General features: G+C 53.4%; 1 protein-coding gene and 1 long non-coding RNA gene across 4 annotated transcripts in view; one reads left to right on the top strand and one right to left on the bottom strand.

Annotated features, from left to right (window-relative positions):
- Nucleotides 1–97: 97 nt before the first annotated feature.
- ADAP1 (ArfGAP with dual PH domains 1) overlaps nt 98–11,552 on the bottom strand; it is a 66,626-nt gene continuing 55,171 nt past the window's right edge. Inside the window, exons 7-12 of one of the 3 annotated variants that reach the window (XR_014254914.1) lie at nt 3,736–3,819; nt 3,409–3,471; nt 2,924–2,995; nt 2,475–2,703; nt 2,255–2,392; nt 98–918 (exon numbers count right to left, since the gene is read on the bottom strand). Coding sequence is in view for 2 of the 3 variants with exons in the window: in XM_082430645.1 (XP_082286771.1) it covers nt 2,364–2,392; nt 2,475–2,703; nt 2,924–2,995; nt 3,409–3,471; nt 3,736–3,819 (477 nt within the window). In the remaining variant the exon portion in view is untranslated. Of the gene's footprint in view, nt 919–2,114; nt 2,393–2,474; nt 2,704–2,923; nt 2,996–3,408; nt 3,472–3,735; nt 3,820–11,552 lie in introns of those variants that run through there. The other 2 variants (XM_082430646.1, XM_082430645.1) reach the window with 2 other exon arrangements.
- LOC309645489 lies at nt 3,827–11,450 on the top strand. Its single transcript, XR_014254923.1, has 2 exons — nt 3,827–4,227; nt 4,402–11,450. It is a non-coding gene; the product is annotated as an uncharacterized lncRNA (long non-coding RNA).

The raw sequence follows: 11,552 nt of genomic DNA, 5'->3' as shown, positions 1-11,552 counted from the left end.
GTCAGATGCCCCAGGATAGTTAGTTACAAAATGGGAAACACTTTTATTTTTTCACAATTATAAGAGTTGTAGATTAATACCCAGTGATCATGCATGGGAAGGAACGGAATACACAATTTTATTTACTGTAAAAATGGAATTTAAAGGAAGGTTGGTGTTCGTGTTGAGTTTAAATAAATCCTTTATACTGGGCTTGGCAGCACTGGTCCTTTCTGAGTGAGCTCCTGGGGCTGGTCGTGGGCTGGGCCGCGGGGCTGGGGCTGTGAGCAGTGGCCAGGGAGCCCCGTGAGGGGCGTGGGCACCGTGACCAGTGTTTTCCAGTTCTGTCCGGAGTGTGTCCTCGGTGGGCGGCGGCAAGTAGACAGTGTTGAGAGCGTCGCGATGTTAGATGTAAATATACGGTGTTTTATTTCAATCTGTGGAAGCCCAACCTGCGGACAGGTCAGGCCTCACGGGCTCTGCAAGCAGCCTGTGGGGCTGGGGGCGCCCTGTGGTCTCAGCGCTGTGAGTGGGACACGTCGTGCTGTTGTCGCAGGCGGCCGCCTGTGTCTCTGCGACTCCCCCACCTCTGTGCAGGGGCTGCCCGAGCCTGCGCCAGCCTCGCGCCTGAGGACCAGGGCGGGGCCCTGCCAGCAGGAGGGGCGGGCCTGCTGTGGACCACAGGGGTCCTGCCTCGTCCGAGAAATTCTTCCCGCCGGTCGTGCAGCTGTTCAGGGTATTTTGTCGTTTCTCTCTGGAGTTTTCTGGGTAGAGCATGTGGGTGTGCACACGCTCAGACACAAATGCACGGACCTCACGCTGGCGCCGAGCGGGCGCCCGAGCTCCCAGGGCCCGAGGCTGGGTGGCCCTGCGTGGTCAGGAAGGTCTAGGGGAGCCCGGGCCTTCGCTTCTGGCCCAGGGCGAGTCCTTCTGCCTCATCTGGAAGACAGTGGACCTGGGTTCTCAGGGAAAGGGTGACCCCGCAGCCTCGCCTGGGCTAGGAGGTACCGCCTGGGGCAGGAAGGGTTTAGGGGAGAAAGGGGCCATGGCCCTGGGTGAGCCCGCAGCTGTTCTCACCCCCGGCCCAGCCATCTTGGGGACCCCTGACCTGGCAGCCTTAGCTGGGCCCCCACTGTCGGGGGAGGGGGGGCCTTGTGCTCCTCCTTTTACCCTGCAGTCCCTGCCCTGCAGTCCCTGCCCTGCAGTCCCTGCTCAGAATCCAGGTGCACGATGGGTCTGAGCTGTGGGCGCTCGCTCAGATGTGAGGGGAGATGATGATGGGGGCTCGGAGGAAGGGTGTCTTCCCTCATCCCTTGGGTGTCGCCCACAGCCGGGCCGAGGCCCTTGCGTGCCCCTCTCCTGGGGGTGTCCCTTCCCTGGCAGGTCCTCCTGGGGGCCCAGAGCCCCCACTTTATTCCAAGATGTGACGTGGGGGGGACACCCTGGCTCAGGGCCCCTCTCCGGGTCCCAACAGCTGGACCAGGGCTCCCCTGGGAGCACATCTCAGCCACACAGGACGCCGCCCAGGTGACCCAGCAGGTGATGCCCTCAACTACACACTGATTTCCTGGGGAGACGGGACCCCAAGCGCATCCTGCCCCCAAGTTCTCCTCCACACAGGGTTCCCCCCCTCCCTCACCTCCTCCCCCAAGTATGTTCCCACAGACGTCCCCCATCCCCCAGGGCACCCGGGGAGAGGCACGGTGGCGGTAACCACCGGCGAGCGGCACGCTGGGGTCCGGGCGGCGACCCGGGCCTCCATCCTCCAAGGGTTCGAAGACCGTGAGGGCAGGCGGAGGGCGGGTCATGTCAGCGCTGAGTCCGGAGCCGGCGTGGGAAGTGCCCAGGCTGGGGGCGGGGGTGGGTGCAGCCAGCCCTGTGGCCCAGGCCCGGGGGGCTCCAGCTGTCGGGGCCTCTGACCCCCGGGACCCCCGCGGACACGCGGGTCAGCTTGCTGAGGGAGCCAGGCCCTGTCTGCCACGCCAGCTCCCGGGACCCCACAACTGACAGCGGATGTTCAATAAATACTTGTTGGGGGAGGGTGGGGGAAGTGAGGGGACACGGCGGGGTTGGGGGCATGCAGGCGGGTCCTCTGTCCCCGCAGCCCGGCCTCCTGGTCAGGGGTGGGGTCCCGCGGAGGTGGGTGGCGGGCGGGGAGGCGAGTGGGGGGCCGTGGGCGTCACACCGGGGGCAGCAGCATGGCGGGGTCAGGCCGGGCCGGCTCCCAGTGGTGTTCCAAAGAAACAGATCCTAGCGGCTAAAGCTCAGGCCCCACCTGGCCACGTCGGGGGCTGCCGGGTCCCTCCTTCCGCCGGCCGCCGCCACCGCCTCGCCTGCCACGTCTGGTGAGTCCGGAGTCCTCGGGCCTCCAGGACCGTCTCGTGCTAGGGTTTGTGCTTGAAGTGGGCTTCCACTGGAAAAGGGACAGGGTCCCACCCGGTCACGGCTGCTCGGGGCCATGGGGCTGGGGCCCCAGGCCACCCCGCCCACCTCACCTGCGTACTCCTGGGGCAGCATGGGCCTGTCCACCACCTTCCGGAAGGCCTCCATCCACGCCCGCTGCTCTGACTCCGTTTCGCAGGCTAGCAGGAACCGGCGCTCTGGCGTGACGATGGTGATGCCGTGCGGCCAGTGGTGGCCCTGGGTGGACGGCGGGAGCCCGTCCAGCACCGTGTAGCCACTCTCCCTGCTGCCGATGAAGACCTCCCCGCGGGCGAAGGCGTCCTGGGTGGGGGGACCGGGCTGAGCCGGCGGGGGTGGCTTCTCTCCACCCTGGCGTTGCTCAGAGCCGCATGCGGCCCCCCAGGCCCGGCCCCTCCTTGCCAGCCTGGCCCGTCATCTCCAGCTCACCCAGCAAATGCTGGTCGGCACCTCCCAGTCAGGCGGGTGACCCAGGAGGGCACGTCCATGCCGCGGGGGCCCCGGAGCCGCGGCCCATCCTTACCAGGGGGTCCTTGAAGTACATGAGCCTCCGGTCGTCCATGGTGAACCAGCGCTTGCGGAAGCCTTCCGTCTGCTGGGGGTCGAGGGCGCCACTGGTCAGCCCAAGGCAGGCCCTGCCCCCCTCCCCCAGGGCAGGGCCGCCAGCACGTCCGCTCCCTGTCCGCGCGTGCCCGCGGGGCCCCATCTGGGCTGTGGGACCACCTGGGTCCTGGGATCCGAGTCCCCCGTGTCTGCCCCCATCCCCCACGTGGCAGGGACCTGGGGGTGCACAGGGACACGTTGGGGGGGTGGCCAGGGCAGGAGGCAGGGCTCAGAGCTGGCTGGGGTTGGACCCAGAGCCCCAGGTCAGTGGAGCCCGCGCTCTCACAAAGCACTGTGGGGGGCGAGTGTCACTGGCTGGCACTGCTGACACGCCCCCGCCTCCCCCTTCCCGGGACATGACCTCCGAGTGAGGCCTGGGCATCTGGGGTTCCAGGTCAGACCCACCTTGGGCCCCGTCTTCTCCATGTAGCCTTCCTGAAGGTAGTTCCGGGACAGCTTCGGCACCAGCTAGGGCAGAACCACTCGGGCTGGGCCCTGGGAGCCCCTCCTGCCCTTCTCCCCCCCCCTCCCCCTCCCCTTCCCCCTCCCCGCGAAGCTGAAACACCCTGGAACAAAGTAGAGCTACTGTGGTCTCCAGGGGCCTCAGGCCAGTCAGCGGCGGGGGTCTCGGTGGGGGGGGGGTCCACGTGGGCCCCGGGTCAGCTCCCAATCCCATCCCAGCCTGGGGCGCTCGTCCCACCACCCGGGTCAAAGGTAGCAGCAGCCACTCACGTCCGCGTCGCTGGCCCCTGGGAAGGCCACCTGCAGGTAGTGGAAACGGGCAGCACGGAGCGCATTGAACCAGTCCACCATCTCCTGGGGGTCAGAGGCTGGGTGTGGGCCGCGGCCCCAGGGCCCCTCCACACTCACCCCGTCCCTCAGCTCCCGGGCCTGCTCGGGGACGCCCAGGCAGCAGGAGCGGGCCGCGCCGCGCACAGCCACCTCAGGACAGGCGGGACAGCGGGTGCGGGGCTGCCGTCCAAGCTGTTCCCAAGCCCTGACGCTGCTTCGGGCACCGGGCGGTCTCTTCTCCTCTCAGATCGTTCTATCTTTATGACCTGCTATCTCTAGCCTAGAGAGAGGCCCATCTATTTATAAACCCACCCGGAGCTGCCACCCCCCGCCACCGAGGGAAGGAGGGCAGAGCTGCTCCCCGGAGGCCAGCCCTTGCTGGACGGGGGAGTGGAGAGGGCCGGCTCCCCAGGCCGAAGCGTCACGGCCCAGGTGCTGCCACCCCATCCCTCCCACCCCAGGCCCAGCGCCCGTCCTGGGGCCGGCCCACGCCCCACCCCGGCCTCCTGTGACCTCTCACTCCTCCTGGCTGCCGTGCTTGCTGCCCCAGGGACCCCCGCCCACCCCTCCTCCCCACCACAGGCTCCCCCATCTCTCCCCTCCCAGGCCCTTCCAGGCCGAGGTCTCCCGCAACCCTGGATGGACCGAACATCTGCTCTCCCCGCCAACACCTGGACAGACAGCGCTCCTCCCCCATCTCCAGGTCCACTGGGTCCTGCAGTGTCACCCTGACGCCCACCTCCAGCCGCACCTGAGACCCCACTCACCTCCCTGCCCACCTCAGTGCTCTGTCCCTCCTGCTTCGGCGCATGGGACCCCCAGCCCAGCCCAGCCCACGCAATCCAGGCCGCGACATACCCTCTGGGCACTGCCAGGGAGCCCCGCTCAGGCCTGGTGCCCCCAGCCCCATGGCAGTGCACCGAGTCCCTCCGGTCCCTAGCACTGCCCCACGCTCGTCTCAGCACCTCCCTTGACTCACGGAAACCAGAGGGATCCTCCGGAAATTCAAGTTGGGCTGCAACACCCTCCACCCACTGCATCTCCAGTATAGCCGGACATCTGCAGGGTCGGGTCAGCCCCCTCAGCAGGACCACCTCGTGCTGTCCCCCACCCCTTGCTCTTCTCCTTTCCCCCATCCTCAGCAGAGTCTCAGCCACGGGGCCTTTGCACAGCCGTTTCTTCCTCCTGGAACGTGTCCTCGCCCCTCGGGACATCACTTGTTCTCACTCTTCCCAGCACTCGGCATAGCTGGGGTTTGAGTCGCCCGTCTGATAGACTCTTGTCTCTCCTGCCAGACTCTGCTCTCTCACCAAGGACAGAGCCACATCAAGCATCTACGCACAGGGCCTGGTGCAGAGCAGGTGCCCACAACTCGCTGGGGACTCGGGCCAGGACGGCATCCCACTGCTCGTGCAGAAAGCCTCTGGGCTCCCGGCACCTACCCTCTGCCTTCCCTAGGCTCAGCCTCCCGACAAGGAAAGTGAAGGTAGAGGCTTCTGGGTAAAACTGAAGACTTGCTCACGTTCCTTGAGCCAGGTTCCCTCCCAACACCTGTTAGTACTGCATAAGGGATTGCTTTTTCAAGGCTTAACCCCATGAGATGGCAAGAACAGTCACAAAGTGCCAGGAGCTGGCAGACAGGTGGAGGTGTGATCCAAGACAGCTAAAGCGGAAGCCACGGAGGAAAGCTGAGGCACAGCCCAGTTTGTACTGCAGACCCCAAAGGGCTTGGGAACGCAGAGCTCTAGGTTCCCCTGGAAGTGAGAGGGGGGTTCTAAGCAGGAGAACTGGCTAAGAGACTGCCCCTCTGCCACCCTGGCAGAAGATGGAGCTTTATTCTTTGCAGGGGGTAGAAAGAGGGGGTCTCAGGGGAGAGTTGTGCCAGGCACAGGGTGTGTGTGTGTGTGTGTGTGTGTGTGTGTGTGTGTGTGTGTGTTGGGGCACCATTCCAGAAAGAGTGAAGCTGTGTGACTGCACACCAAGCCTGAGGCCCCTCCTGTTCCCTCTCAGCTCCCTCAGTGCTGGGACTCAAAGGTATCTGCACCAGGCAGGAGGGGTTTCCTCCAGAGAATCTGACCAGCCCCGAAAATCTCTCACGTGGAAGTCAGAGAACAGAGCACACAAACAGGAAGTAGCTGCGTAGAAGAAATAAACATTGTTCAAGGATAAGAAAGCTTCAAGTTTAACGTTAATAATCAGAGATAAGATACTACAATCAAGAAACAAGAACAATGTACTTTGAAAAAGGAACACTGCAAAAACCAAAAGGAGCTCTGAAGATTGAAACATTGAGAACAGAAAGAAAACTTTCAATAGGAAAGTTGCAAGACAAAGTTGAAATTTTCTAGAAATCAGTGAAAAAGGGAAAAAGTGGGACTAGAAATGAATGAGAGAATCAATCTAAGACATCCAATATCTGAATAACAGTTCTAGAAAATGAGAACAGAGAAAATAGAGGAAGAAATTATTAAAGAAATAACTCAAGAACTATTCCCCCACCTCATGGATGTAAATTACTAGGCAAGGAGGACTCACCAAGCTCCCAACACAGAGAAGGAAGACAGACCCACGCCCAGGCTGTCATCGGAAAACTCTAACTCAAGTGGAAGTTAGGATTTTCACATGTGCAAGGTCTCTGGAAGCTTGCCTCCAAGGCACTCCTCAAGGAAGCTACTAAAGGGTTTGTTCCACCAGGAGGAGGGAGTAAACCAAGAAGGACTTAGATTCCAGGAAATGGAATCAGCCCAGTATTGAGATGTGGCCGCAGGAGAGAGGATTCCAGAAGGGTGAAGTTGCTTGCTGCCCAGGACATATCCAGGGACTTGGGCAGTCGGTGGCGAGGTGAGTCAGTAATGAACACGTGGTTACCCAGGGGGGAAAGGCAGCTGTTAGCTCTAGGAGAAATGAAACATGCAGGAAGCGAAAAGTCACTGCTCAGCCTTGAGAGCATTTCTGTGGTCATGGTAATGTACACTCTGAATAGAGGTGTGGACAGAATAGCAAGGTAAGGGTGACTGATGGGTGAGGTGGGAGAGGAGCGGGCCTGGGCGAGGTGAGGGGCGGGGACTGGAGAAAGCCAGTGCCTCATCCACCGTGCTGGGAAGTCATCAGGCGACAGATCTGGCAGCAGCACAAGCATGTTGTGCACGCACGTGGACGTGGATTCCCAAGGGATCAGCTAAAAGCTGAAAAGAGGATTCTGGGAACATGGGATAGGAAGCACCGGGTATCTGTCTCCCCACCTGGAAAACAATGGCACTGGCAGAATCTGACTGATGTAACCATTTTGGAATTCTGAAGTCTGTTGAAGTCTTAACAACTTCCAGGGGAAGACTTGGAGAGTACATTGTGGTTAATTTCAGTCAATTTCCGCTCTGAGAACAGATGCAGCTACCCATCCTTCCCCCCACCCCCACCCCCAGGACAGGCCTCTGTGCAGGTGTCCTGGAGCAACTTACACAGAGTTTGCAGGAGCTAGGGTGGGCAAAAAGGACTCTGTCCTCCGCATATCAGGGATCTGTGCTCTGATCACCGGGAGACAAAGGAGGGGGGCGTTGTTGCAGCCCCTCCCCCTCCAGCTCAAGACCTCCCAAAGATTTAAAGGGCGGGCACCCACTTTCTCCCCTTCTCTTTTGGTTTTCCCCCTTTGGGAGCCAGACATCAAAGACTAGGACATTCAGAAACAGCTGCATATACAGGGGAAATTAGGAAGTGACCACACATGACCAGGGAAAGGCTCAGAGAAAAACGTGAGCAGAAATTAAGTTTACACCTCAGGCTGATCCTCGGCACAGACACGGCCTCCAACAACTAAAACAAAAAGCCCAAAAGCAACAGCAAAATAAATAAGCCTCGGGGAAGGGGGGAGAATCTGATTTCCAGAGTTACCACATTATCAGAATCAAATCCAGTGTTCAACAAAAAATCACAAGGCACACAAAGAAGCAGAAAATGGCCCTTTCAAAAGAAAAAATAAATCAACGGAATCTGTCACTGAAAAGACAGTGGCAGATACACTAGACAAAGACTTTTAAACGTGGTCTTAAATATGCTCAAAGAAAAGAATATTTGGAGAAAATCAAGAAAATGCATAAACAAAATGGAAATAACAATAAAGAGAAAACCTAAAAAGAAACCAGAAAGAAATTCTGAAACTAAAAGTACAATCATGGGAATGAGAATTTCACTAGACGATTCAAAGGCAGAAGAAAGAATCAGTCAACTTGAGAGGAAAATGGAAATTATCAAGGCTGAGAAACAAAAAAAGATTGAAGAAAAGCAAGTAGGGCCTAAGGGACCTGTAGGACACCACCAAGAGACCGACATATGCATTCTGGGAGTCTCAGAAGGAGAAAAAAGAGAGAAAGGGGTGGAGAGAATATTTGAGGAAATAATAGCTGAAAACGTCACAAGTTTGATGACAGACATGAATATAAACATCTAAGAAGCTCAACAAACTCCAAGTAAGATGAACTCAAAGAGGTCCACTCTGAGAAACGCTATAATCAAACTTTGAAAAGACAAAGAGTCTTGAAAGCAGCAAGAGAGAAGTGACTTGTCACATATAAGGGACCCTCAAATAGAGAATGAGTAGACTTCTCATCAGAAACGTTGGAGGCACAAGACAGCTAGCCAATATATTCAAAGGAGAAAAAAACAAAACAAAACCCTCTCAATAAAGAATCCTAGGGCTTCCCTGCTGGCGCAGTGGTTGGGAATCTGCCTGCCAATGAAGGGGACACGGGTTCGAGCCCTGGTCTGGGAAGATCCCACATGCCATGGAGCAACCAAGCCTGTGTGCCACAACTACTGTGCCTGCACTCTAGAGCCTGTGAGCCAGAACTACTGAGCCCGTGTGCCACAACTACTGAAGCCCGTGCGCCTAGAGCCCACGCTCCACAAGTGAAGCCACCGCAGTGAGAAGCCCGCGCACCGCAATGAAGACCCAACGCAGCCATAAATAAATAAAATAAATTTTTCAAAAAGAGAGATTAAAGGTAATATTTAAAAAAAAAAGAAAGAAAGAAATGCTCAGGGAGTCCTACAGGTGAAATGAAGGAACACTAGACAGTACCTCAAAACCTTGTAGAGAAACAAAGATCTCAATTAAGGTAAATACATGGGCTATTATAAAAGCCAGTATTACTGTAACAATGGTTTGTAACTGTGCTTTTTGTTACCTACATGATTTAAGAAACTAATGCTTATAAGGATAAAGCAAAAAAAAAAAAATTAATGTAAAAGCTAGTATTACTTAAGTTTGGGTTGTGACTCCAAACCTTATTTTTTACATACTTTAGGAGATAGTGCATTTAAAATAATTAGTAGGGGGTGGTTTTTTTTGTTCGTTTTTTGGGGTTTTTTTTGAACACTCATTGTACAAAGATGTAATTTTGTGACATCAACAACCAAAAGCAGTGGGGATGGAGCTAAAATAGTAGAATTTTATGCTATTGAAAAAACATTCAAAAAGCTGCTATATATTCAGTTTAGAATGTTTTAACTTTAGTATGTTAAATGTTATCCCCATGGTAACCCCAAAGAAAACAGTGATAGAATATATACAAAAAGAAATAAGAACTTAAACGTTTCACTACAAAAAATAAACACAAAAGGCAGGAATTCAGGAAATGAGGGACAAAAAATCTACAGGGCATATAGAAAACAAATAGCACAATGACAGAAGTGAGTCCCTCATCAGTAATTACTGTAAATGTAAATGTATTAAACTCCCAATCAAAAGACAGAGTTTGGTAGAATGGCTATAAACACATCATCCAACTATATCCTTTCTCCAGGAGACTCACAAAATTGTGGAAGGTAAAAAAACCAACAGATCAAAGAAGAAATCACAATGGAAATTAGAAAATATTTAAGGTACATCAAAATGAAAACAAAACATACCAAAACTTAGGGAATGCAGCAAAAGCAGTGCTAAGGGGGAAATATTTAGCTATAAATGCTGACATTGAAAAACAAAGATACCGATACAACTTAAGGTACTAGAAAAAGAAGAACAAACTAAACCCTAAGCTAAAGGAAAGAAGGAAAAAAAGATTAGAGATCAATGAAATAGAGAACAGAAAAACAATAGAAAAAATAAATGTAAACAAAAGTTGGTTCTTTGCAAAGATAGTCGGAATTGAAAAAACTTTAGCTAGATGGACTAAGAAAAAAAGACTCAAATTACTAAAATCAGAAATGAAAGTGGGTACATTACTACTAATTGTACAGAAATAGAAAGGATTATAAGAGAGTACTATGAACAACTGTATACCAACCAATTAGATAACCTGGATGAAACTGGATAATCTCCTAGAAACACAAAACCTACCAAGACTAAGTCATGAAAAGAACAGATAATCTGAATAGACCTGTAACTAGTAAGGAGACTGAATCAGTATCAAAAGTCTCTCCACAAAGAAAAGCCCTGGACCTCATGGCTTCACTGGTGAATTCTATCAAACATTTAAAGAAGAATTGATACCAGTCCTTTTCAAACTTTCCAAAAAATCAAAGAGGAGGGAACCCTTCCTAACTCATCTGTGAGGCTAGAATAACCCAGATATCAAAGCCAGACAAAGTCACTACAAGAAAAGAAAACCACAGACCAATACACCTTGTGAACACTGATGCAAAAAATCCTCAACGATATACTAGCAAACTGAATTCAGCAGCATATTTAAGGATTCTACACCATGACCAAGTGAGAGTTATTCCTGGAATGCAAGGACAGTTCAATACATGAAAATCGATCAATGTAATACACCACATTAACAGAATAAAGGGGGGAAAAAAACTACATGATCATCTCAATTGATGCAGAAAATGCATTTGACAAAATTCTTATGGAGTCTCAAGGGAATTCAGACAGCCAGAGCAATCCTTAAAAGGAAGAACAAAACTGGAGGAATTCACTTTTGATTACAAAGCCACAGTAATCAAAAGAGTATGGTCCTCATAAAAGACCCAGAATTGCCACAGATACCCTGAAGGAAAAAGAACAAAGCTGGAGGCAAAACCCTCCCAAACTTCAGACAGTACTGTAAAGCTACAGTAATCAAAACAGTATGGTATTGGCACAAAACAGACATATGGATCGGTGGAACAGAAAAGAGCCCAGGGGACTTCCCTGGTGGTCCAGTGGTTAAGAATCCACCTTCCAATGCAGGGCACGCGGGTTTGATCCCTGGTTGGGGAACTAAGATCCCACATGCCACGCGGGACAACTAAGCTCACCCACTGCAACTACTGAGCATGCGGGCCACAACTAGCCCGCGTGCTGCAACTACAGAGCTCATGCGCCACAACTGGAGAGCCCGTGCACCACAACAAGGAGCCCATGTGCCACATATTTTTTTTTTTTAAAAGCCCAGAAATAAACCCACACACCTACAGTCAATTAACCTTTGACAAAGGAGGCAAGAATATACAATGGGGCAAAGACAGTCTCTTCAACAAATGGTCCTGGGAAAGGTGGACAGTTGCATGTAAATCTATGAAATTAGAACACTCCCTGATACCATACACAAAAATGAACTCCAAATGGCTTAAAGACTTACAAATATAAGACATGACACCATAAAACTGCTAGAAAAGAACATAGGCAAAACACTCTCTGATGTAAATTGTACCAATGTTTTCTTAGGTCAGTCTCCCAAGGCAATAGAAATAAAAACAAAAATAAACAAATGGGACCTAATCAAACTTACAAGCTTTTGTACAGCAACGGAAACCATAAACAAAATGGAAGGACA

This window comes from Balaenoptera physalus (genome assembly GCF_965194825.1).
Source record: "Balaenoptera physalus genome assembly, chromosome: 16".
NCBI lineage: Eukaryota > Metazoa > Chordata > Mammalia > Artiodactyla > Balaenopteridae > Balaenoptera > Balaenoptera physalus.
This window is presented reverse-complemented; position numbering and strand designations above follow the sequence as displayed.